Source organism: Pygocentrus nattereri, chromosome 27 (genome assembly GCF_015220715.1).
Source record: "Pygocentrus nattereri isolate fPygNat1 chromosome 27, fPygNat1.pri, whole genome shotgun sequence".
Taxonomy (NCBI): domain Eukaryota; kingdom Metazoa; phylum Chordata; class Actinopteri; order Characiformes; family Serrasalmidae; genus Pygocentrus; species Pygocentrus nattereri.
Window position 1 is genome coordinate 16,996,886 of NC_051237.1, and position 27,094 is coordinate 17,023,979.

At 40.3% G+C, this 27,094-nt stretch overlaps 3 protein-coding genes across 12 annotated transcripts in view; 2 read left to right on the forward strand and 1 right to left on the reverse strand.

Moving 5' to 3' along the window:
• mrtfbb (myocardin related transcription factor Bb) overlaps nt 1–7,580 on the forward strand; it is a 43,086-nt gene extending 35,506 nt beyond the window's left edge. For 2 of the 3 annotated variants that reach the window (XM_017719012.2, XM_017719014.2), the window contains 6 exons: nt 711–1,454; nt 2,517–2,642; nt 3,175–3,315; nt 3,718–3,852; nt 3,958–4,018; nt 4,289–7,580. In XM_017719012.2, the coding sequence (XP_017574501.2) occupies nt 711–1,454; nt 2,517–2,642; nt 3,175–3,315; nt 3,718–3,852; nt 3,958–4,018; nt 4,289–4,749 (1,668 nt within the window). In that variant the 3' untranslated portion in view covers nt 4,750–7,580. The remainder of the gene's footprint in view (nt 1–710; nt 1,455–2,516; nt 2,643–3,174; nt 3,316–3,717; nt 3,853–3,957; nt 4,019–4,288) is intronic. The other variant, XM_017719013.2, reaches the window with a different exon arrangement.
• snrnp25 (small nuclear ribonucleoprotein 25) lies at nt 6,554–23,286 on the reverse strand. 8 transcript variants are annotated; one of them, XM_037535346.1, is made up of 12 exons: nt 22,931–23,286; nt 21,381–21,591; nt 21,155–21,245; nt 20,899–21,004; nt 20,739–20,813; nt 17,515–17,595; nt 16,906–17,198; nt 16,513–16,769; nt 16,263–16,388; nt 16,041–16,136; nt 13,953–14,100; nt 6,554–8,710 (listed from the first exon to the last, which is right to left on the reverse strand). In XM_037535346.1, exons 1-6 carry the CDS (start codon nt 23,149–23,151, stop codon nt 17,538–17,540), a joined length of 762 nt encoding a protein of 253 aa, XP_037391243.1. In that variant the 5' UTR covers nt 23,152–23,286; the 3' UTR covers nt 6,554–8,710; nt 13,953–14,100; nt 16,041–16,136; nt 16,263–16,388; nt 16,513–16,769; nt 16,906–17,198; nt 17,515–17,537. The 8 variants fall into 8 exon arrangements, with proteins under 8 accessions (XP_037391243.1, XP_037391242.1, XP_037391241.1 ...); XM_037535345.1 differs by having other exon boundaries at nt 16,513–16,803; XM_037535344.1 differs by having other exon boundaries at nt 16,513–17,198.
• polr3k (polymerase (RNA) III (DNA directed) polypeptide K) lies at nt 23,275–26,809 on the forward strand. Its single transcript, XM_017719026.2, has 3 exons — nt 23,275–23,486; nt 23,578–23,665; nt 26,283–26,809. Exons 1-3 carry the CDS (start codon nt 23,376–23,378, stop codon nt 26,408–26,410), a joined length of 327 nt encoding a protein of 108 aa, XP_017574515.1. The 5' UTR covers nt 23,275–23,375; the 3' UTR covers nt 26,411–26,809.
• The last annotated feature ends 285 nt before the right edge of the window (nt 26,810–27,094 follow it).

Consider the following 27,094-nt stretch of genomic DNA (forward strand, 5'->3'; position numbering starts at 1 on the left):
ATAATGTGTGTGTATACTTTTAATGTGTATTCAGTGCAGAGACATACATGCAAGGCATTTTAAGGAAAGATACTACACGGTTACCATCATCCGCATTACTTATGAACTCAGAAGGTTCACTGGTCATTTTGGATAGCAGGCTGTATTTGCATTGTACATATTTTGACCGCTGGTTCCTGTGAGAACCACTGGGAAGAAATCTTAGTACGTTTGAAACGATTGCATCTAAACAAATGAATTATGTAGAATTTTAGAAAAATCAGCAGAATTACCTCTTTACACACCTGGTTCAGTCGTAATCAAGCCTTCAGGACCATCTGGATGTAAGAATCAGTCAAATATAGCCAGGCTGACATAAAAATGGGAAAAAGTAGAAGTAATCACTAGAATAATCACCAGGAGCAAAGAAATTACAGTCAGTTAATTGCATGCAATTTACACGGAGTCACACCGTCTTGTTCTATGTGATTTCAGAATATCAGAGTTTGTTTTGCATGTAATTAATAAATAATAGCCCTTACTTATTAGTATTTAGAAAAGGTTCATGTTTATTCTTTACCAAGTTAGTGTTGCGTCCAAACTTTTGGTCTTCAGTGTAATGTTGCACATTACTGCAGTATTGTCTGCAAACAAGTGACAATGACAATATTAAAAAGTAATGTATTTTTGGTCAAGCTGTACCTTTGACCAAATGTGCTGTGTTCCCACAGGTGGCTGAGCTGAAGATGGAGCTGAAGCTACGTGGCCTTCCTGTCTCTGGCACCAAGACGGACCTCATAGAGAGGCTGAAGCCCTACCAGGAGAGCTCCGCTGCCACCAGCCCCAAGCCAGCTCCAGCCATGGACACTATCGCTCCTCCAGCCAGCCAGCAGCCTGACAGCATGAGCACAACTCCCCCTGTGTCTCCTGCGCAGTCAGAGCTGTCCACTGCCCCGATGGAGGAAGCTGTTGGGGGCAGCAGTGCTAAAGCAACGGCTGCCCCACCTCCAGCTCAGCCAGCAGGAGGTTCGTCACCCCTGAAAACAGAAGACATGGAGACCAAAGTGTCTGATAAGGACCAGCGGCTCCATGAGAAGGAGCGGCAGATTGAGGAGCTGATACGCAAGCTGGAGCAGGAGCAGCGTCTAGTGGAGGAGCTGAAGATGCAGCTGGAGGTGGAGAAGAGGAGCCAACAAGGAGCAGCGGCACAGCAGAACGACCCCAGCCCTCCAGCCCACGTCAAAGAGGAGCGCGATGCCTCCCCCAGCTGTGGCTCAATGCATGGGCCCATGCCGGTGTCCCCAGCTGGGCTGAAACAGGAGGAATCCCAGGCACAGGTGCACACGGCCCCAATGCAGCAGTTTTACGTGAGCTCTCCACAGCAGCTGCCCCAGACCTCCCTCATAGCTCAGCCAGGCCCCCATATCCTGCTGCCCACTACCATCCACCTGACCAACAAGTCCACCACACCACAGGTCACTGCGCCGACAGGCCCTACTCACTTAATAGCGGATTAAAAAAATGAATGACTAAAAAACTAATATCACAGAACAGTAAATTCAGAGGAGAAAGCTTTGTTTTAAAAGTTGGTTAATAACATTTATTTAATTCATTCTTGTTAAACCGTCATTGAATGAATGCTGCAGTGATGCATTTGGCTTTATTGTTATTTTACAGAGGAATTTGGCATGATTTTTTCTTTTATTTCTGCTTGATGAAATTGGGTAAAATATACATAAAATCATAGAGAGTAGTTTGGGGTAAAATGCATTCTATAGAAACCTTCAGTCAGAACTGTTCATAGCAGATGTCTAAAGAGTTTAATGCTTTGTTTTTACATGAAATGTTTACAAATACGTTCCCTAATAATCAGGGAAAACCTAATAAGGTTTTGGCCTAAAACATACATTTTTCAGTTCATGATGTATAGAACATGCATTGTAAGTCTGGAGATGTTATAAGGCAAAATAGTCCCCAAAGAAATCCTTTTTTGTTTCAAATTTACTGGTGTTTTACCTTTACTGACATTACATATAAAAAGTTCAGTGGTCGTTTTGGTTAGTAAGTATAATGCTGTTGAAACCCCTTTTGTAAAGAAATCAGACTTGGTTTGTCTACAATGAAGGAGCTCATATGAGACTACTCAATCATTTTTTACATCTCAATGATTTAATTATGCAGAAATGTTGAAGAATGGGTGGAATTCCCCTTAAATAGGCCTAATATACATGCATATATTGGAACAGTGTCATTAGTGTTTATTTGATTTAGTTCAAAGACAGCATTAAACGCTGGAACAAGAACAAAAACAGTGTTTCTGTTTGGGAAACGACTCAAAATGAAAAATGTTTCTAATGTAAATCTGTGAAAACGTATTGCAACAAAATACAAATGTTATTAACCACTTAACCACACTTGAAATAGATATTGTTTTACCATTTTTTTTTTCCATGTTTTCAATTCTGCTTTTTCCTTGTACCATTTCAAATCCCTGATTTGTTGTGGTATTTTTATGAATCCTTTTCTTTTATGTACAGACGCAGCCAGTTCTTCAGACCGCAGTGTCTGGCTCGGCCCAAATGCAAACTCCACTTCTGAAGCCGTTGAAAACTGAGAGCGCAGCATTTCAGCAGCATGCAAATCAGACACAAGCCACTCCACAGGTAAGCATGAACCATCTACCACAATGCTTTCAGCAGTTAAAATAGGTTTTATTTCATTTCTTTAGCACATGCCTCTTTGACGTTTCATTTCCTGGAATCGGGAATCTACAGTGCTTATCGTTAAATCAGTGTGTCATATAATGGTCTATTGTAGTTTAATTTTTCCAAACTTTCCCCTTGCACTGACTTTCCACCACACTTCATAAATCCATTTCGGCCTGCTCTCCCAGTGACGGGGCCCAGTCCCATTTCTCAGTGCCTTGGCACGGACCCCGAAATGGAAAGCTTCTCTGCTGATGCCGGACTGTGTTCCCCACTTATCTCCCCCATTGCCAAGGCAGTGGCAGCTAATGTCAGCTGATGAATTCCTCTTCTAATAGCATTAAAAACATTAGCCCTAGCCAGGCACGGGAGCTAGAGCAGGTGCCAAGAGATGAAAGGTAGCCCACTGTAGAGCTCTGCATGCTAGAAAGTCTCTCAGAATGTGCTTTTCTCACTCACACAGACCTCACTGCAGTGTTTCTGTTCCCAGACAATGCCACTGTGCAGCAGCTCAGGCTTCCAGCCAGGCCAGTCCATGAGTGAGGTTCCCCAGTGTTTCATTAGCAACTCCCAGGAGTCCTGCTCACCCAGAGTCTCTCCCAGACACTCAGCCATGAATGGGCTCACCAAAGTAAGAAGGCTTATTATTATTATTATTTTTTTTTTTTTGAAGCTTCACTGAAAAAGTGATATAATAACCAATTTCAGTATCGTTTTATGTTGTATAAAAATATAGACTTATAAAAAATTACAGTGTGTAATAATACAGTGTAATGATCATTGTAATGTGGCAAGGATTTTAGCTTGCGACTATTGCATTTACTCAGGGTTAACATATTAGCTTGTGCTTAGTGCATTAGATCAGGGCAGTCTGAACAGTTTTTGTTGAGTGTCTCTACACTACTAAGAAACTGTTGTTCTATTGTGCCCTTAAGCTAAACTCAGTGAGGTTCATTGGCCCTGGTAAGAGAAATGTTCTCTTCTCCTCTCTTTTAATCATTTTCATTGTTTATTTTCTCTTCATCTGCATTAGCCTCCATCCACTTGCCAGCCCACCTACATCCTTTCACCATCTACATTCACCAACCACCACAGCTCCAAGAGCAAAGACCCACCTCGCTATGAGGAAGCGGTCAAACAGACGAGAGCACTTCAGGCTACTCTGCAGGTAATGTTCAGAGCTACAGTTCAGAGTTGAGGTACGCTTAAGATGCAGTTTAACGTGTTTACTTTATCTGGTATCTTACGCTTTAAACTCTTTTGGTTCCCCAAGGTTCCAAATGCAACCAGTCAGCATATGGATGACTTGTTCGATGTCTTGATTGAGAGTGGAGGTGAGGACAGTTATTCTATTTGAAAGGATTTTGTTCACCATCAAAGATTAAAAACAGTTCAGAGCAAACTGAGGGTAATACAGAGTGCCTAATGAAAGTGTGTGTGCGTGTGTGTTTAAAAAAACGTATAAAAGCACATTTATATGGGACTCTTTAAAAAGGGTTGTGGAAAAAGGCTAAAAGCCTTTAGGTTGTAGTAATTATGCTGTAGCTAGAACATCAGTGGTTTCACTTATCTGCTGTTTTGTTCCATCTTCTTCTCCTGTTCAGAAATTTCCCCCCTGATCACGCAGGATCCTCTCTCAGTGGACAAGCTCCTGCCCGTGACAGCCAGCATTACTACGCTTCCCATCAACACAGCACTGTCCCGGCCTCCGCCGCAAGTCCAGGTAGCCCACCCACCTGAGCCTCCACCTAGCCTGGTCGCACTAGCCACAGACCACCAGCTGGAGGCGTTGCTTGAGGGCACATTGTCAGCTGACGCCGAACCCCGCACTCTACGTTTGATGGAGGAGCTGCACAGCCACCTGCTGGAACGGCCTCATTCCCCAATGGACACAGATGAGCTGGCCTTCTCTGACTCCCCACCCCCATCCCTGCATCTGCATGACACCAACCTGGACAACATGGAGTGGCTGGACCTGACAGCGCCTGGACCCACAGGCATCTCTGCCTCCACTGGAGTCTTCTCCTCAGATTTCCTGGACTCTCATGACTTGAACTGGGACTGAAGAGAGCTTCTGAAGTGAACCATGGTCTAGGTAGTCGGGGGCGGGGGGGGGTTGACTAAAGTTGTCCAGGTTTCAAGAATCTCAAGGGAACACTTGTGGAGGAGGAGAAGCAGAATAGACAAGAAGGAGATACCGTTGGCTTGAAGAGAGAACAGAGGGAAGGAATAGTTCAGTGGTTTAAATGATTGCAGAACTTGGTGGTCTACCAGAGGTTTTAGATACTGCTGCACCAGTCTGGCGATGGTTCTGTGGACAACTAGGTCATAGACATTGGTCATGAGTGCTTCATTTACTGCTCTTTTCATCTGGGCCTGATAACCGTGGTCAAAAGCCAGGTGTTATGAGCACCGCTGACTATCTTTGAAGACAAAGAAAGAATGTGAGACATTTTGTAAATTATTTTCCAACCTTCTCAAGTTAGTTTTGTTACTCAGTTTTTCACATTGCTTTGGCAGCTTTCTTATAACATTTGAAGAATGTTTTAGAATTATGGCTTAGCATATTTCCTTAAAAAAATAGATTCTGTTTCACTCTGTTCTAAGGAAGCTGAGGAAATTAGATTAGAAGGAAATGGCACTATTTATTTGTGTGCCTTTATTATGAACCATGTCCAGAAACAACAAATTATTGTTAACAATGTAGCCAGCACATGGGCATTTATACAGAAAATGTGGCACCTAGCCTTTTACATTAGCATCATCTAGTCTCTCATTTGGCTTTGAGGGAAATTGAAACTTAAAATGCCGAAGCACTGAATGGATCCTCGATGGTTCTTTTTCTGTGAATGCCATAGGCTCCTGGCTTGTAGTAACTCAGAAATCTGTGCCAGTGTGACCCCCCCCGTTTGTCAGGCATACAGTGCTTCAGGCACCCAGCGAGCATGGCCTTCTGGAAGCCAGCATGTGGACGGGGTAAGGGTCACAGTGAGTTTGTTTACCAAAGCCAGCATGAGGCCACTGTACAGAGAAGCGCATAGTCTACTGCTCCCGCATGCTTGCCAGGTCATTATCATCCCCAACAAAAGGGAAATAGAACAGTATCGCCCTAACCTCCACCTTTTTTGGGTGCAGAGGGCACTCACTCCCGCATACCGATCAGCTGAAACCAGTATTCATGGCATTGTGTTTTGAGCCAGACCGGCATTTACTCAGCACCATAAAAGCGGTGTCTGCCAGCATTTGTAAGAGAAATAAACGATTAGTGCACTTGTGGGAAAAAAGCGGTTTTAGAAATTTGGCATGAAGGATGGGCTGCTAGTGTTATTTACATACTGATGTAGAACTAGGAAGATGGGTAAGCCTCGGTGATGTGACTTTAGTTTTATGCCCCCAACTGAGTTGTGAAAGTATTAAATATAAAATGGCTTTCAACAACTTTGTCACCCTAACCGCATCAAAAAATGCCTTTGTACTGTTACTTTTTTGATAAATGTGAAAATGGCGACACCTTCTGGCAATACTGAGAACAGGCAGCTGAATGAGATGGAGCGAATTGTTCTTTTTAGTGCATCTTTTTAGATACGCTGTGTAATTCAGAATTTAGCTTTGATTTGGCTTGGCAGCTGTCCGGGCAGATTTGCAGTGCACTGGCCATGATCTGTTGACTGAGAAGGCTACTTAATCCTTTTCATTGAAAGGTTTCTTTACAAGTAGTGCCAAAAATGTAGCACTTTACCTGACTCTAGAATACATTTACTGACAATCAATTCAATATTTTAGCCACACGCTCAGACAAAAGAATGTATTTTATTACTACAGAGATATAATTCAGCCTTTTGCCAAAGATGGAACGCTCTTCAACCAGACACATGTAGCTCTTTATTTGCTGCTTTCTCATTCACAGTCATCAAAATGTACATTCATGGAAATATAAAGCCTTTCAAAAGGACTTCTTTTGTGGAAAATGTTAACAAGCATCAATGGCTCCATCACGAAGTAGATCATCCACATAATGGATTTAGTTTAGACTCTTCTGTAAACTTGTCTTTTAAAATGATGTCCATTTCAATGACCTGATCTCAAATTTACTCATGCTATTGGAATTGAACATTTTTGCACACATTTACACCATCAGCATACAGTGGAAGGCACCCCACCTGCATCTCACTATTATCTAGTCAGAGCTAGCGGTCTTAATCACACAGTCAGGGATCTAATAGCAGCTTCATGACAGCCTTAGTGAATTTCCGAAGTACAGAAAAGTAAAGAAGAAGAGTCAAACAGTCCTCTGAATGTAAGAACCATAGATAATTCCAAAACTACACCAATAAGCAGGACATCACGTACGGCTGTTTAGGCTTACAGCTGGAGAGTTGTAGATGGAAACTGAAGCATCTGCAAGGTGTGATATTCAGTAGGAGCATAGCATATATTTGATATCAACAAAAACAGCTGAGGCCTTAAAGGGGCATTTTCCAGATTTTTTATCTTCTGCATAATCGATAAGATGTAAGCAATGTCTCTCAGAGTATTTCGGAGTGGATGTGAAGCTGGTGTTCCAAAAACATTCCAGTGAATCTGTACAATGGACCATTTTCCTACCAAACATACTCTGGAGAATTAAAGTTTGCTGAATGTTTGAAAAATCTGGACTTCCCCTTCAAGTCAGAGATCAAAAAGATCTGCCAGATACACTGTTAACTGGTCACAATTAAGGCAGTGTTCCTGCTCACCCAGAGTCCCCAGAAGTTACAGAATGTGCTTTAAAACAATATGAAACGCAGCCTTTGAGGTCCTTGACCTTCTGCAATAAATGTCAGAGTTGATGTTAAAATTGCTGTTGATATAATTGCATATGCCTTTGGAACTTATTACATATCCAAAGGTCTTTGACCCTGGTGTGCAAAAACTATGACATGCTGGAAAATAGAGAACTCTCTTTCAACCTTTGTTGATCTTTGCCATTAGAGTCTGGCCTGGTGGACTGTAATAACATCTTTTTGCACAGTGTAAATATTTATTCATTTTCTACAAATGCAGCACAGCACATGTGCAGCTGTAAATAATGATGTGTGGAGTTCCATTTGTACATTTACTGTATATACAGCCTTTTGTGTCATTAAAATGTTTGTGTACTTAAAACTCGAATAGACTGTTTCTATAAGAGCACCGTCTAGTAGTTGCAGAACTTTGTTGAAAAACCTCCTTTGATGAGTAGCTTGCTAGCTGAATACTTTGAATATTGTGACCATATGTAAAAAACAAAAAAAGTCTCCTGTTATGTATTTTTTTGCATAATATGAAAACTAGTTGCCCTTTCGACTTCTGAAATCTCATGATAAACGATAGATACTTTATTGATCCCGAAGGAAATTTAGCAAATGACTAATAGAAATGATCCAAAATGACAGGGAAAAACATTAAATTCCATTACAAGGTTCTAATGTTTCATCCTCCTAACGTAAAATTACTATTTGAGATCCAAAGTTTTGTTCCGACAGCAACGATATTTAAGCAAGTCCCCGAAATTCCAAAATAAAACTTCCAAATTCTCATATTTGTCAGCAAAAATTTCCACAAAAGGGTCGAGTTTCAGGAAACACAAGATACTGGATGTTGTCCAGTGTGCCTTGAATTATTTTTGTTCCCGTCAGCCTGTAATCCCAGCACAGACCTATCAGCAGCAAGACCTGAAAGCTCCACTGCTTTTTTAAACTATCCATCCACTTACTGAGGATTTGATTCTTTCATAGAGGGCAGTGAAGCTTTTATCCACAAGTCACAGAGTCTGCATTGGTCTTTGGTCCTTTGACGCCGTCACATCCTTGTGGCCAGCAAATAAAATGGACGGACTCAGACGGTTGGACAATAAGGCTGGTGTTTTTTCCTCCAAGAGGATCCCTTCTTCCACCCTTCACATCTTTTTGCACGTGTGAATCTGACTGCGACACTTGGGGCACTTGTGCACAATGTCTTTGAAGGAGTCCGTGCAGAAAGGGATGAGACAGCAGCCAGCTATGCAACTAAACAAGAATGAGAAAGAAGATGAAAAATCTACTCTGAACCCAACAGTCTAAAAAAATCTAATGGACACAATCCTTTTAACTCAAACTAGTCGCTCAGTAGACCTGTTTAGTGTCTTTGACTTCAAATCGACATGTGTGGTTTCTGGCACTGATGGACAAAAGCATATTTGTTTACATACAACATTAGTAGTGAAGATCATTCTGGAATGGTTTCAGGGTTGAAAGCACAAACTTTCAAAAGACTTGGATTCCTTATGAGCTTAAGCCATAATTTAAGTTTATTTTATTCGAATGAATAATTGAATTCCACTCTGTTTTGGTGCTACCAAAACAACTGTGCCACTACCATGCCTTAAATTTTTCGGTAGTGAAAAGTTTTGCTAATTTTGAGCATAACTCAACAACATTAGCCAGTACGTGACTAGCAAACACAGCTTTGAACAGTTTTATGCATAAAACACACAAAAAAAACCAAAAGAAATGGTCAGATTTTCAATGTAATCTTACACACAGCTTCTCAGAATACACGGTGTTCCAAATCATTATGCAAATTGGATATAAGTGTTAAAGATTACATTTTTTTGTTTTTCAATTAAACCCATGGATGGTATTGTGTCTCAGGGCTCTGTGGATCACTGAAATCGATCTCAGACACCTGTGCTAATTAGTTTGCCAGGTGAGCCCAATTAAAGGAAAACTACTTAAGAAGGACGTTCCACATTATTAAGAAGGCCACAGGTTTCAAGCAACAATGGAAAGAAAAGGATCTCTCCGCAGCCGAAAAGCGTCAAATAGTGCAATGCCTTGGACGAGGTATGAAAACAGATATTTCACGAAAACTTAAGCGTGATCTTCACATTGTGAAGAGATTTGTGGCTGATTCAGAGCAGAATGAGGAAGGTTTCTGCCAAACAAATTCATGGGATTAACAAAGCAGCAAACAGGTATTTGAAGCTGCTGGTGCCTCTGGAGTCCTGCGAACCTCAAGCTGTAGGATCTTCCAGAGGCTTGCAGTTGTGCATTAAACCTACTATTCGGCCACCCCTAACCAGTGCTCACAAGCAGAAACGGTTGCAGTGGGCCCAGACATACATGAAGACTAATTTCCAAACAGTCTTGTTTACTGATGAGTGCCGTGCAACCCTGGATGGTCCAGATGGATGGAGTAGTGGATGGAACATTAGCAAGGAGGTGGCGGAGTCATGTTTTGGGCCGGAATCATGGGGAGAGAGCTGGTAGGCCCCTTTAGGGTCCCTGAAGGTGTGAAAATGACCTCGGCAAAGTATATATAGTTCCTGACTGACCACTTTCTTTCATGGTACAAACAGAAGAACCTTGCCTTCTGGAGCAAAATCATCTTCATGCATGACACTGCACCATCTCATGCTGCAAAGAACACCTCTGTGCCGTTGGCTGCTACGGGCATAAAAGGAGAGATACTCATGGTGTGGCCACCATCCTCCCTTGACCTCAACCCTATAGAGAACCTTTGGAGTATCCTCAAGCAAAAGATCTATGAGGGCGGGAGGCAGTTCACATCAAAACAGCAGCTCTGCAAGGCTATTCTGACATCCTGCAAAGAAATTCAAGCAGAAACTCTCTGAAAACTCAAGTTCAATGGATGCAAGAATTGTGAAGGTGATATCAAAGAAGGGTTCCTATGTTAACATGTAACTTGGCCTGTTAAGATGTTTTTCATTGAAATAGCTTTTGATTTCAGTAAATCTATCAGTTAATGCTGTAAATTCAACAAATGACCATTTTCAGTTCTTTACAACCTATAAAATGTTTTGAAACTGTTGTGCATAATAATTTGGAACGGCGCATTTTGTTTTATTTTTGAAAAAATACTGTTATCATTGGGAGGTTTGTTCAATAAAATTTGACAGTTGATAACTTTAATATTATACTGTCATTTGCATCGACCATTTGGGAAAATCAGAGAAAAATATAATTTGCATTCAAAGCAATGGAAGATAACTGTACATCCCTGTCCCTCATGACCACATGATGATGTCTCACTTCCTGCTCTAAAATGCAGGGGTGTGGCTAAAATAAGGCTCCGCTTCTGGACTAAAACTGTTTCGGTAGTGTTTACAAATCTTAGTGTTTCCATCTTTGGGATGCATTTACCTCAAAACAATGGAACTGCTCATCATGTCTGGCAGCATTTTGTAAATAAAGGCTTGGGTTTTTTTAATTTTATTAAAATATCACGATAAATTAAAATATTTCAACTTCACTTTGCAAAAAAAAAAAAAAAAAAAAAAGAAATTTACGTTTTCCACAAGTTGAAACTCTTTGCCTCCCAATAAATTATGTTGCTGTAGGTATTTGGCTTATTACTGTCTCTATTAATGCTTCAGGTTTAAATCAATCACAGATCAGTTTGAGTTCATTCTGTACAATGGTCCATATAACAGTAGAGTTAAATGTAAGGCTATGATGTAATGAAATACCAGTATTGAGAATACACACATACAAAGTATGATTACCTGTATTCAGTCCATTACATTTTGTATTCAGAATATTTACTGAACTAAAAATGCATGCAATCTTTAAAAGAAACAATATTAATGTTTGTTTACCAACTATTTCAAAATTAGAGAAACACATGACACTTGACAGAGGAACACAACAAACAGCTTCTTTGCAATCATGGACATTCCTGCTAAAGCATGTGATCAGTGTGATGAGCCACTTTATTCATCACAGAATTACTCAATAGTGGACAAACGCTCAAGTGTTAAGCTTAGCATTTGTTGTACTGGACACGTGTATTTTGTGGCATGACTGTCCAGGGCATTAACAGAGAAACTACACCAGTTACCTGCTTTCAGTGAAATTCGTTAGTGGGATATGGCAAATTTATCTAGAAAATATCTTGTATGTAATATATAAATTTATATGATTTTTGGATATGGTGAATTTAGCAAAAGTGGGACAATATGACAACATGTACAGTGGGGTCCAAAAGCCTGAGACCACTTGTGTATTCCATTCTAATCTATTTTGTATTGCTTTCCAATGTAATTTTAAAAATCACCACAACTTCAGTGAAAAGCATACGAATTTCAGAATTTCTTAGCAGCTGGTAAATCATATCCTGAACATGTACAAAGGCCTTAACACTTAACACGGGCAATATCACTATGATTACATTTGAATAGTGACCTAAAATATTGCAATCCTAAATATTTCTTCATTGCATTTTTTATTTTACTTTTCTTTGGTTAATTTTTTTTTTTTCAAAATTCTAAAATTTTAGAAAATCTCTATATTTTTCAAGTTTAAAGCTACACTATGTAAGATTTGGTGAAGGATGTGACGTCTGAGGATATAAGTGAATGATCTACTGTCAACATGTCTCATTAATATAACCTTGATTTTGAATTTGAGACAAACAATTAGCAAAATCTTTGAGTCTGTGCGCGTGACGTTAATATGGAAAGACGTATGAAGTGGACACCTTTCTTGAGTGACTTTAGCGGCATATGCACACGATTCTTTAGTGTGCTTTTCCTCCTGACTCAGTAGTGCTACTTCTTTCATTTTTAACTAAAAAAAAAAAAATCTTACAGCCCCATCTTGCATTATCTTGCAGTTCCAAAATAAAGTAGCCCCAGATATTCACTGTGGACCTTTAGGCCTTCACTGCATGTACTGACAGAGTGGATTTTAGGAATCAATGTCAGACTTAAGCAATTTTCCATTTAAAAAAAAAATAATAATAAAAATTTGCCACTGTCATAAACTATTGCTTCACAGATGGTGTAACTCGTGTCTGACTCATCTCACCCCTCTCTGAGCTACATAATATTTATATATAAAAAAAAACCAAAAACAAGAAAATTGTAAGATCATTATACAGTTCCCTCCACAAATATTGGCACCCCTGGCAAATATGAGCAATGCAGGCTGTGAAAACATTCTTTACTGCTTATCCATTCAAAATATTAACAAAAATCTAAGCTTTATTCAAAGTACAAAATTAAACCCTGAATCTTATCATGAAGTAAACATTTTTTCTTACATCTGTGTGTGCCATAATTGTTGGCACCACTTCTTTTAATACTTTGTGCAGCGTCCCTTTGCAAACAGCCCCGAGTCTTCTTCTGCAATGCTTAACGAGACTGGAGAACAAGTGGTCCGAGACCATTCCTACATTTGTACTTTCTACAGTCTACACTTTCCACTTCAGCTCATCCCACAGGTTTTTAGGGCCAGGGGGTTGCCATGGTAAAACAAATATGTGGCCAAATATGTGGTAAGTCAGGTGATTGATACCATGGAAAACATGGTAAGCAAAAAATAAAAATAAATTTTTGCCAACAGAAGCTAAAGTTTATTTCAAGACCAATTTTGTAATGACAATCAAAATTCTAGGACTAGTTTGAAAAAGTACTGTTTTCACACATTTAATAACAGTAAATAAATATGCACTTTGACGACACTTTCAAGGAAATACCTGGAACCCAGTGAAAAGGATAATGAGATATAACTGATTAACTGTTCAAAACCTGAATAGGACCCTCAAGTGTCCAATTCTTTTGAAATTTCACAGGATGAGAGAAAGTCCCCACCAAAAAATACTATCATGATTGGTCAATGTTAAGCCTGTCAAATGCATGCTGCCATAGTTTTCAAGCTATTAAAATTATCCCTATGGATCCGCTTATATCCTAGCTTGATCGGATGTACAGATGCTTGGAAGCAGTTATTTAGCAGTTACAGTGCCCCTTAATGACATACATGCATCCGAATTGATAGCTCAGTTCCATCAGAATCAGATTTGTCTGTATGCCTCACGGTGTAAGTGTGCAGTAGCGTCACCTTCAGGCCAACTGGGCTCATCTCAGACACGTGAGTAATGGGAGGGACTACTACCAGTCGACCAAGTTTCATGTTTGTATATATTTCACAGATACATTTTTAGGGCAGCACCAGACTAAGGAGAAGAAACAGCAAAATCCTGAATTTTACAATAGGTGGCAAAGCAAGTAGTAACCACAAAATGTGCCATAACATTTGCAGAAGCCACATTTTATGTTTTGTTTGTTCCCCAGTATGTTAACTTCAACAGATAAACAGTAGTTGTGCATTAAAATGTCCAGAGGTGTGTTTTCTATAGAGGGGGTGTTAGCTTGTTTTTATTTAGGCAATGAACAAAACATTAATTAACCAAGGGTGGCCAAACATTTGCATACGACTATATATCAGGTAAAATTATTACACTCACCATATGAAAGTACACACCATACACACTAGCCAGGTTGTGTTTCCGGTGACAGAGCTGATTTCTGTAGTTACGTACTGTTCACAGAATGGGCACTGTGTCTGAGAGGCATGTGGAGGCAGTTTTTGTACATCCAGAATCACCTGAGGAGCTGAACCAGACACACATGCCACCTTTAGCTGTTGATATTTAACACTTATACAGATCTGCTGTTACGCAAATTGTACAAATTCATAGAAACACCAAAAGTAAGGCTACACATAGTATTCCAGGCTACACAGAGAAAGCCTCTGGTAAAATGGACCGCTCTTCTAGTAATACAGACTCCTTAATTTCTCCCCAGAAAGTGTTCTAACACTTGACTTTTGTTGGAAGGAACATTTAGAAATGTTTATAGGCCATTCTACTGAATTAGTTGAAACTGCATCCTCAAAGTGAAAATACTATTTAAAATAACAAACAGTCAGACTTTAGCTATTTACAAGGATTGTCTTTTGACCTATTTAAACTCAAGACATTCATTGAAATAATGAAAGTCTAACAGTATACAAGATCAACATTTATAGTGAACTTTCAACTGGGAGGTGGCTGTCATAAACCGTAACCTGTAAATTTCGACTACTGAAAATCACAAGATTTTTTAAAAAGATTTAAAGTTGATTTTTTGAAAGTTTTTTTTTTTTTAGTTAAATTTTTTAATAATAATAAAAAAAGTCCAAAAGCAGAGCTTCAATTTAGCCACACCCCTTTAGAGCAGGAAATTAGACTGCTTTCCTGTATCTCATGGCCAGATCCCATTGTTTTTAAGTAAATAGGTCCTAACCCCTAAATTTCAAGCTTTGAGAATATTTTATATATATATATATATATATATATATATATATTTATATATATATATATTTATAAATTTTTTTTTTTTTTTTTTTTTTTTTTTTTTAATAGATTTTTGATATTTAGGTTTTCCATGGCTTTAACTTTTAAAGTTGTATATTCAAAAAAATGCTTGATGTTTTTATGTCACTACTGAAACACAAAGAGTTTTAGTTCACAGGCAGAGCCATATTTTGGCCACACTCCTGCATTTCAGAGCAGGAAGTTAGACTGCATCCCTGTCCCTCATGGCCACGAGGTGAGCAGTTAGATCTCTCGATTGTTCTGAAGTGAATGTGAAACATTTAGGAATGTATTGACGTCAATGCTCAATTGTTTACTTTGCTGTATAGTTTCCTTATTCTAGGAGACCACAAGCAAATGAAGACTTTCATCCCACAATGCTGTATAACAGCTGATGTGCAAGTATAAAAGTAGTATTGTTCCTAGTCTAGATAATGTATGTCTTTTAATGTAAAGCCTACTGCCAACAACTTGTATTACAAGAAAAAGAAAAATTTTCAAAGTGGTCCAAAATGTGTTTTAAAACGAAACCAGGCAAATTATGTCTTATAAACAATATTGTTTGGTTACAAATTAAGTCAGTGATTGCCGTTGCCTTTAAATCATCAATACAGACAGGTGAGGCAGTCATACTGGCAGACAAACCTGCCTACTGTTATGATTCACAGATGATGGTATGGGGTGGTATGACGTGGATGGGAATTTCTTTTTTCTCTCCACACTTTCTCCACCACTCTCATAAAGGTTACTATTTGTCAAATCTGTCTTTTTATGCGAAAATTTTAATTAAACAGACTTTTCTGTTTTTGAGGTGTACCAGTGGTTTACATCATGTTGTGAAATCTTTGAGGTTTGTGCTTTGATATTCTTTTTTTTTTTATTTTTTTTTTTTTTTAAATCAACACACAGTATCCTTGAAACCTAATGTTTTTTTTTCTTCTCTCACTGGTCTTAGTACTAAACTAAGTGTAGGTGGACTACATCTTACTCGTAAGTTTTGGTAATGTTAGAAAATGCCCTCGTGTTTCTATCATTTTGTCCACTACCTGTAGAGAACAGCCACCATCACACAGTCTTACCATAAATTACAGATGTACTGTCTAAATTTAACAATTTCTTTTCAAGATAATATTGTCACGCTACATTACCAAGTTATTAATGCATGTATTTACATAATAATCTGTCAGGTGTGCTAACCTGGATAAGAAGGAGGTTTATCCACATAAAATATTTGACTACCAAATGATGTAGGTGTGTCAGGTCCATCTAATGGTGCTGGGCTAAAAGTGCAACCTATAAAACCATACAAGAAGAGGTTACAATACCACAGTAATGTGTTATCCTTGGTGAAGCTAAGACAATGACACAAGGCAAGTCTACAGACATAAACAAGCAACCAGAATAAAGAAAAGGTGTTACCTTGAAGTTGTACAAGATTGTGTTCAAGTGCATCTTTCTTTACTTGTAGCTCTCTCTTCCTTTCCGAAAGATGCTTGAGTTCCTCTACAATCTTTTCAGTTTCTTCTTCCTTAGTGAATTCTTCTCCTGGCAACAATAACAGCAAAGTCTTGAATCTTGAAGCAGATCAACTCAGACAGACACTACATCTATTAAATTCAGCTACATCCTCAAGCTATTTGTATTACTTGCCATATAATATCACGCTTACCTTCCTCTTGAAAGCCCACATTTTTTCCGAACTTCTTCAACATAGCCAACAAATCCAGTCTGTCATTGAGCTGCTGTCTGCGCATCGACAGCTGGTGTATTTCTGAGGAGACCGATTCCAGTTGCTGCTCTTTCGATGGCAGAGGCATGATGAACGCTGAGATAGATAAAAACGCTCCGCTCTATCCAAGTATCCTAACCCTGAAGCTCCCTCTGTTCATATACAGCCTTATGGACCAGCTGCCACCTTAATAAACACTATTACATGAAGTCCATCAGCCGTCAAAATAGTCTTTCAGAGAGGCAGAGAACATACGAAGCATAAACAAAATATTCTTTATTACAAAGAAGCTATTAGGTACAAAATGAAAACTCAAAAAAATGAATACTCAACCTGAGGAGATTCAAATGATCCATAATATGGTTCCATAAAAAGACGAGGATTGAAACATAAAGTAATAATAATCAAAACATCAGAAGACAAACCAAATATATAATTCAAAGCTCCTGACGCTGACTGTAGCCAGAGAAACAAGAGCATGTTCTGTTGAAGCAAGGAAATGCTATTCATGTCACAGCACCAGGAACTAGGTTATAATATTTAAAATCTGTGGTTAAAAAACAGTCTGCACATTCCCACATCCATCCTTCTGGACTCTTCTGGATTCTCACCACAAGCAGAAGAATCTAAAAAAAAAACCCAAACATTTTATATAACCACACTTAAAAAACACATTGAGAGACAAAAACAAAACAAACTTAATATAAAGATTCAGTTTCTCATTAAGCGTGAGATCAAAATAAATGATTATACCTGGCTGGGTGCAGCAAATTTTTGTATTTGCATCCATATGCAAATGTAATACTTACTAAATAAGTCAACAAAAGCTCCCCATCACCATCTCAAAATATATTTTGAATACTGCATAACTAAAAGATAACTATAACTAAACAAATAACTGACGCTTGAGTTGTGTTAATAGCTGTGTAAATGTCTCCCTACCTGCTCACAAGTGAACCACCTTCTCATTTCTTCCCTGGTTTCTTCATGAAAGTCACATCATCTCTGTTCCTGATTCCATAACTGAAAGAAAACAAGCATACAACGTAAGTCTGTTTGCATCTGGTTCCACATTTATAGAAGTTTCACAGTTCCAATGCAGAGGTCTTCAAATCCGGACCTGTAATCCAGTTTCTGGTCTCGGATTTTGTAATCGCTGGTAGTTAACTGAACTGTCTATGTCACTGATTGGCCACCTAGTTTCATTCCTGACAGCGATTACAAAATCGAGGAACATAAACTGGATCCAAAGTCCAGACTCGGAGATCTCGGTTCTTGTGCCTTGATAAGACACTATACCTTGGACTGATTTCTCTAGATGCCTACTAGTTGTAGTAGTTGCATGCGCACTTCGGTGGATTCAGATAAACCAAATGACCCACTGACTCACTCAGAACAGCTTTGTCCACTTTCAAGTTCAAGAAAAGGGGCGGGATCAAAATTCAGGCAGATAAAATGCTGCAGAAAAAAATAATTTTCCAAGGAACTGTTTTTGAGCAATTAAGACTGAAGGAACTTAAAAAGATCAGCCACAAAGAGCTGACCCCATCTTACGAGACATTCAGAGAGCTTAAGATAAGATAATCCTTTATTAGTCCCACAGCGGGGAAATTCACAGTATTACAGCAGCAGCAGAGTAACAGGAGTAAGGCACTCAGTAATAGAAATGGGAAACAGTATAAACCTTATCAACATTATAAATAATAAAAATTTAAAGCTAAATCTCTAGACTATTTACAGGAAAATAAGGATAATAATAAGAGTTGCATAGAAATCTGTATTGCACTTAGGAACATATTGCACAATGAAAAAGTGTTGGGGAAAAAGCATGGGGTGGGCGTAGTTCTCCAGCATGGATGCTAGCTTGTTTAGCATCCTCCCCTTTCTCCCACCGCCTGCATTGGGTCTATAGGGGTTCCCAGGACCGAGCCAGCCCTCCTGATCAGTTTGTCCAGTTCCTTCCTGTCTGCAGTGGAGATGCTGCCGCCCCAGCAGACCACTCCATAGAAGATGCCACCACTGTGTCAAAAAAGGTCCTCAGGACTGGCCCCTGCACTCCAAATGACCTCAGTCTCCTGAGCAGGTAGAGTCTGCTCTGTCCTTTCCTGTAAAGTGCAGCTGTGTTGTCTGACCAGTCCAGTTTATAGTTAAGGTGCACACCAAGGTAGTTATAAGAGTCCACTCTTTCAATGTCCGTTCCCTGGATGTTCACTGCTGGAGGGGGATGTGTGCGCCTGCGGAAATCCACCACCAGTTCTTTGGTCTTCCCCGCATTGATCTGTAGGTGATTCCGCAGACACCAGTCCACAAAGTCCTGAATCAGTTCTCTGTAATCTCTGTCGTCCTCATTTGTGATGCGGCCGACGATTGCTGAGTCATCAGAGAACTTCTGTAGGTGGCAGTTGGGCGAGTTGTACATGAAGTCTGCGGTGTACAGGGTGAAGAGGAGCGGTGCTAACACCGTCCACTGTGAGAAAGAGCTCCATGCAGCAGGCAGATGATGGCGTCATCCACCCCAATGCCAGGTTGGTAGGCAAACTGAAGTGGGTCCATAGATGAGCTCACCATAGGGTGGAATTGTCTAAGGACCAGCCTCTCCAGTGTTTTCATCAGGTGTGACGTCAGTGCCACCGGCCTGTAGCTGCTGAGGTCCTTTGGGTGCTGTGTTTTTGGTAATGGCACCACACAAGTTGTCTTCCACAGTTGTGGTACTCTCCCCAGCTTCAGGCTTGTGTTAAAAATGTGCTCCACTATCCCACACAGCTGATCTGCGCAGGACTTGAGGAGCCTGGCACTGATGCCATCCGGCCCTGTAGCCTTCCTCACCTTGATCTTCCTGAACTCATTTGTCACCTGGGCCATTGTGAAGGTCAGGCTGGAGCAGGGGGGGTGCTGAGTGTTGAAATGTGTGAAGGGGGGGTTACGACAACCAGCAGAAGAACCAGTGGGGGGTGGGTCTGAGCTGAAAGTTGTTGGGCTGGGGGTGGGTGTGAGAGAAGAGGTAGAGCAGCATGCTGGAAGTGCCAGACAGGAGGGTTTTAGCAGAGATGTCTGTGTAGTGGGAGGGGCGGGTGAGTGATCAAACCTGTTGAAAAACAGATTGAGATCATTCACCCACTTTTGGTCCCCTACCACCTGAGAGTCGGGCTTCTTGTGGCCTGAGATTGCTTTAAGGCCTTTCCAGACTCCGCTGACATTATTCTGCTGTAGCTGTTCCTCCATCTTCCTCCTATAGCTAGCTTTCCGCTCCCGGATCTTCTGCTCAGCTTTCAGCTCCTCTCTGTCCCCTAATCTAAAGGCCCTCTTTTTCTCCCTCAGAAGAGCCTTTACCCTTATGAGATAACTGGAGCGCAGGGATAACATACATATAAACTTTCTAACAGGACTCCACTCAATGGCATCTCTTGTTTTTTCACAGTTAGACATGGTGCCAATATGATCCTGAGCACTGGGCTAGTATCAGCAAGAAAATGGATGTGATATGGGTGATAAACAAACTTGAGCATAATTCAAACACCGAGATATAAACAAAGTAATTTCAGATGATTTGATGTATGACTGGGACTCCAAGAGAGCATAACTAGCCTCGCTCATTGGGTGGGTAGAATAAAAACGTATGGAATTCCTCTTTAAGCAAAGTGCTTCAATCAAAAATAGCTTATTTCAAACCTAAGTAATTTTCTACAGAAGAAACATTGCATCAGTCTTGGCCGATACTAAAGATGTGAATATCGAGTTCTGAAAAGAAAACATAATATTCTGTCATTTTTACAAGTTCATAATAGCCGTATGTGCTACTGAGACAATTATACAAATTCATATCCATCCTTCAAAAACACAAAGGTGCACCAAAAATGTATAAAGCTTTCTTTCACTTGCTGTAAATTTGCTATATGGACCATTCTACTCAACTGTTTCAAAGTCAGAACTGACAAACCCTTCAAACTTTTAACTAACTTCAGACTTTTTGCTTCGAATGACTCTATTCCTTAATTCTGATGATTTTACTAAAATTAATGATTGAATATTTTATTCTGTCACTACTAAAACAATCATAACCCTACCCAGGCTTTACCACATGTTTTAGTAGTGTCGGTTTGAGTACTGGAAGCTGTATCTTTAACAGTCACCAGCTGCCCTCATGACATGCATTTGTTTTTACTTACTCCTTCAGTTTCCTTCTGTCATCTTCTAATCTTTCTCCATTAAAGACCAAATGAAACGTTCGCCACACATATTTCCTTAAAAGAGAAAAATTGATGTTAAAGGCTCACACAAACCATCTATACTAAGCCGACATACATATTTAAGTAAAAATTAACTTACCAGCTGACGTGTTTAACACCTCCCTCACGCTGCTGCTTCAGCTCCATGTACCGCTGAATGGCCTTCTTAAGATCCAGCACAGCAGCAGACTGAACCACCACAATGGCTGATGAAAAGTTAAATCCACTCCATGAGTAAATTGTAATAGTCATATTTAACCATATCAATCTATATCATTCAAATCAAAACAGGATCGTTGGATTATGATATAAATATCACAATATAGAGCAACTCGACATAAGAAGAATCAACTCACGCATGATCTCGCCGTCAGCTTTACACACGCGCACAGTCATGGCTTGACCATACTCCAGAGCCACTTGGGAGTTTACCTCCTCCAAAGTGACCTACAAGAGAGAATGAAAATAACACTGACACTTTGGAACCTTAAGGGGTGTCACTTGAGCTTAGTCCTGGTCCACATCATATCTTAGCTCTTTTTTAAGTTGAGCTTTGCTTGAAAAATGACCTCGATCACAAACCTGGATTGGCAGGTCACACAGCAGAGGGTCCTGTACTATCAGAGCCAGTCCTTCTTCAAAGACATCCAAAAATTCAGAATGAGGCAATGCCTCTTCATCTTCCTCTTCTTGTTCTTCCTGCTTCACAGTTTCTTCAGTAACGTCTTCTTTTTTCACATCAGTCTCAATCACATCTTTTGTTTGTGTGTCTACCTGTAGCTCCTCGTCCATTCTGGGGAATGATTACTGATGATTAGGGATCATCTGTTCCTGTCATCTGAGGAAAATGGTAAACATGACGCACATCCTTTTTCTGAACATTCTCTAAACTGGGCATGTTAAGAGAACTGTTTAATATAGTATGGTTTCATATTGTCAAACATGACAGTGCCTTACCACCGCAATAGCATCTAAGACCATCTTTTCAAATCAGTGAAAAAACTGACCATCAGAATCACCACCAGACATCTACTTCAGTAAGCTCACTGGCCACTGCATTAAGTACCGCTACCTTGTATTTATGTAAATTGTGGTGAGTGGACCTCACTCTATTGTTCACAGCTGTAGGTGCACTTTGTGGTTCAATAATTACAGACTGTTGCCCGTTTCTCTGCGTAATCCGTTACCCTGTTAATCAATGCTAAGGAACACCGAAGACCACAACAGGGCAGACATTATTTGGGTGGCGGATTACCCCCAGCACTGTGGGGACACCTAGCTTTTTGGTCCAACTCACAGATGTCAAGTCAGAGTCAACAGCTCATCTGTTGCTGCACAACTTGTGCGAGTCGTCTTCTAGTCCTTCATCAGCGGTCAGATTCATGTCCCAGTATGCTGTATATCTCTGGTTGGTGCACTATGATCAATCCAGCAGTGACAGGGAGTTACTTACTCCTGAGTGTCCCCCATTCCCTACCATGTCAGTGCCACTGCAGTGCTGAGAATGACCCCCACCCAATCCAACCAACACCCGCTCTGTTGGAGGTGCTGACCACTGATGATTCTTTACAAGGGTAAAGAAAGACTAATAATAATGAAGCTAGGTTAACTGTCGAACAACTGCAGCTATATAAGTGGAGCTGATAAAATGGGCAATTAGGGTAGATACAAGGTAGATTAATACAGTAAAGAGGCCATAATGTAAATGTCAGTCAAGACAAGACCACACTCGTGAAAGTAAACTGTTAGTTAACTAACTAACGCAGCTAAATTGACACCATATTTGGGGGAAAGCACACGCGAACGTGTTAAATTAAGCGTTAGCTAGCCTGGGTAACGGCATGGCAAGATAATATACTTCTTTTTAACCCCCCTTTCTACTTTTGAACTCGAATACCAATGGAAATGCATGCCTTAAAGGATTTTACTACTCAGTACAAGCCGAAATCTGTGGCTAGTGACCAACCTTTCAACAAACACGGAGAACTTCGCCAGGCAGCCTGGCGCGGCTAACCGGCGCTGAACGTCACAGTTACTACGGTAACCAGCGAGACACCACTCAGCCAGATAGACAGTGACTATCAACTGAGGTGTCGCTCTCTACAAAGAAATGGCTTTTATTCAGTCAGCACCTGCTGTGAGAACAGCCCCCAGCAGTGTAAGCGCAGAAAGTGAGCAGAGGCCACTGAGCCCGACCATAAACATTAGCTAAACGTCCCTGCTTTAGCGCGTCGGCTGGAAACTTCAAGCAGTACACATCGTGCACATACACGGATAAACTAACAAAAGCAATACTGTGCGAATAAAATGGTGTCATAACCCATTGGTGACCCATAACACATTCTATATACATGAGATGACACTGGCAAAACTGAAATTTAATTTGTCCTTAAAAGTCTTAAAAATATATTCTTATCTGACTGTCTGATGGTCTGCGTTGTTTCCTGCCGGACCCATTATTAGGGTACACGTTCTGGAGTACGTGGTGAAACGTGACAACAACAAACTTCAGGAGGAAACATCAACCCGACTTTTCTGTAGGGCGAGGTTAATAATACAGTGTGTGCGAGGCAGAAGATGCTGTTGTTTTGCCCGACGTGTGGAAACGTGTTGATCGTGGAGGAGGGCCAGAGATGTTACAGGTTCGCGTGTAACACATGCCCCTACGTTCACAACATCACCCGGAAGGTGGGAGGCTGGTGGGACTCACTCCCAGACGGGAATCTTCACGTTTTCCTCGCTGTATCCTAATTCCGTTGTTCTCTCTGATCTGCAACAGGTCAACAACAGAAAGTACCCCAAACTAAAAGAGGTGGACGATGTTCTTGGGGGCGCCGCTGCCTGGGAGAACGTGGATTCCACAGCAGGTAAAAACACGAGATTACGGTGCAGGTGATCCAGTTAGAGCTGGGCGATGGGGCAGACATGCAGTATCACGATGCTTCAAGACGTTTTCACGATTCACGGAGTCACGATATTGCAGTTTTCTGACGTGGCAAATTGGAACAGGCGAAGTCCTTTTTAACTAAATTTTAAAACCACTATTAAAAACTGTAAATGCAGTGATTTGAATTGAACGTTTCACAAACCGAGCTCCACTAAATCCCGTAAAACAAACTAATGCTGCCTACTTGATCAACCATACAGTGGGAAAGTGCACTGATGATATCCATGATCTGCTCGGAAAACGGTCTTGTGACGTACTCTGACACAATTTATCATAATAACAATGAATATTGTTATATTGCCCAGACATCCAGAGCAATGGACAGTGTAGAAAAGAGGTGAAGAAGAGGGTGCAGGCAGGATGGAGTGGGTGGAGACGGGTGTCAGGGCTGATGTGACGGAAAGATAGCATCAAGAATGAAAGGAAAGGTTTACAAGACAGTAGTGCGTCCTGCTATGATGTACGGTTTGGAGACTCTGGCTCTGTCTAAAAGACAGGAGGCTGAGCTGGAGGTGGCGGAGATGAAGATGCTGAGATTTTCGTTGGGAGTGACAAGGATGGACAAGATTAGAAATGAGCAGATCAGAGGGACAGTGAAGGTGGAGCAGTTTGGAGATAAAGCCAGAGAGGCCAGGTTGAGATGGTTTGGACGTGTGTTGAGGAGGAATAGTGGATATATTGGGCAAAGAATGTTGGAGATGGAGCTGCCGGGTAGAAGGAGAAGAGGTAGACCTCAGAGAAGGTTTATGGATGTAGTAAAGGTGGACATGGAGATGGTTGGTGTGAAAGTAGAGGAGGCAGTGGATAGGGCAAGATGGAGCCAGATGATCCGCTGTGGCGACCCCTAATGGGAGCAGCTGAAAGAAGAAGTAGAAGATATTGCCCAGACCTTCAGTGCAGTACTGTCAGTGACTATCAGACTCCATCCTATCAGAGTCAAGTGGGAGAGGTTATGTAGCCTAAATGAAAGTGAAGATTGATGCTTGAGTGATTTTATGAGGTTTCGTATGTTTGTTGGTCAGACACACTTTAATGCGATCACTGTTTTGTACAGGGGCGTGCTGCCTTGCAGTGTTTTATTTTGAAATTAAGTGTGCATTTAATCTATACCTTGGATGATAGTTGATATTATCGGGTATCACGATCATTTAATTAGTGACGGTATTTTGCAGACCATCATTCTTTCTTTCTCTTTCATGTGCCACAGGATTTGATCTAAATTGCTTTGCCTTTATTTATCTATGCTAATTATGTTGTAATTATATTTCCATCAATGTAAATGCAGGCAATAGCATAACATTCTGTACCATCTCACACATGGTACTTTGTAACTGATTCTCTTAATGATATCGTTTATCACAATTCTGCAAACGATAATTGTTACATTTGTTCCCATCCAAGCTTATTAATTTATGTAGTGTTTAATTAGAGCTCTGTAGAATTTATATTGTTACAAGATATCAGGGATGCACCAATCATGATTTTTTTATGACCAATTCAGATTTCTTTACAGCCAAATTGGCCATTGTTTATTATTCAGAGCTCACACTGTATGAGATAAATCAATGCATGAAACACACCTGCACATTTCCAGTACATTCTGCTGGATAGATCTTCAATATAAACTACATTATTTGCTCTTTAACTGGATTTAATTTACTTTTTTTTTATTCTAAATCAATTGCCTGTTCAGAAAGCAAGAGGGCATTGAATAAAAGAGGCAACTGGCTATTTTGCACATTGACTCTTGATGAAACATTTTGATACAGATGTAGTAAAAGTATTGAAATACCACTTACCTGACTTACCTGACCCGATTGCCGATTTTGTGTTTTGAGCACAAATCGATCATGCTTCCCTACAAAATGTAAAAATGTAAATCAGAACTTGACCTCTAGGGGTGTAACGACACACTCAGCCCACGACTTAATTTGATTGGCAAATCAAATTAGTGGGTTCGTGATTCGGTATCCTGAAATATTCTGATATTTGAACAAAACTCAAATGAAGAATAATGGCGACTATAATCATGTTGCGCAACTTACTGTTGACACTAGAGCTGACTGAGGTGTTGACTAGTGTCGCTCGTTTGCAGCCTTTGGTGTTCAAAGTAGTTACACTAGATGGCATCATTAATAGAATGTCCACTCTGTGAATTTACATTTATAGCGTTTGGCCGATGCTCTTATCCAGAGCGACTTAGATTTTGATCATTTTTACACAGGGAGGCTAAGGCGGTGTTAGGAGTCTTGCCCAAGGACACTTATTGGTATAGTGTAGGGTGTTTGCCCAGGTGGGGCATTGAACCCCAGTCTACAGTGTAGAAGGCAGAGGTGTTACCCACTACACTAACCAACCAATCTATGATCTCCCAGCATTGCATTGTTGACCTCAGAATATACAATTGTCAAACCTGAAAAATGTACTGGGTTTAAATGGAGGGCAATAACAGTAAGAAAGAAACTGTGTTGTAATTTACAATCAATCAGTCTTAATTACCTTCAATGTAATTTCCTTCCTGCCTGCTATATCTTCAGAGCCGTGTCCGAAGTGTGAGCACCCGAGGGCTTATTTCATGCAGATTCAGACCAGATCTGCTGATGAACCAATGACCACTTTCTACAAATGCTGCAGTCTACAGTGTGGCCATCGCTGGAGAGATTGAGTGGACCGTTTCTTTGCAAGGACTGGTTATTTATGGATATTGCATCTCGAAACACCATGAAGAGTCACTTACATATGCACACAGGTCATGCCCCTCTGTAGTCAAACCTTCTGTGGAATCTTTACTTGATATATGTAGTGCTAAGACAAGAACCTGAGATATGCGCTCTGAAGTTATAAACATACATGGTGGAGCTGAAATGAGCAGTGTTATTTCAAAGGAGGATTATATGATGTCTTATTTGATATGGAAGCAAATGTAAGCTTGTGGGTGATTCACCTGGGTTGAGTAAACACATTCTTCAGCAACAACAACAACAACAAAAAATGTGAAGTGAAACTGCTTTAATTGGATGATTAACAAGCTTTTATGTTGAATAAAGTGACCACACACACAGAAGAGTGTTTGTTTATTTATTTATTATTATTATTCTTCAAATAATAAATGTACACAGAGTCAGTATGTTCTGCTTTACATACATATGACAATTCCGGTTAAGAATGGCAACAGGTATTATGCCACAGACTACCTGTATTTGTTGATCTAAAGTTAATGCATTCCTGTAACACATAGCTTTACATCTAGTCGGTTTTCCACAGCGCCAAGCCACTTTACAAAGCATTGTAGGCCTACAGGGTTCAAAATCAAGTTCGATTAAAGGGAGTCAGCTCAAGATTGTGCAAG

Coding starts and splice junctions, on each gene's coding strand:
- polr3k (XM_017719026.2), top strand. CDS start 23,376: ATGCTGTTGTTTTGCCCGACGTGTGGAAACGTGTTGATCGTGGAGGAG. Junction 23,487..23,577: donor TTCACAACATCACCCGGAAG/GTGGGAGGCTGG, acceptor GATCTGCAACAG/GTCAACAACAGAAAGTACCC. Junction 23,666..26,282: donor GAACGTGGATTCCACAGCAG/GTAAAAACACGA, acceptor CTATATCTTCAG/AGCCGTGTCCGAAGTGTGAG.
- snrnp25 (XM_037535346.1), bottom strand. CDS start 23,151: ATGTATATAGAATGTGTTATGGGTCACCAATGGGTTATGACACCATTT. Junction 21,005..21,154: donor AGCTGACGGCGAGATCATGC/GTGAGTTGATTC, acceptor ACTTTTCATCAG/CCATTGTGGTGGTTCAGTCT. Junction 20,814..20,898: donor GGTGTTAAACACGTCAGCTG/GTAAGTTAATTT, acceptor TTCTCTTTTAAG/GAAATATGTGTGGCGAACGT.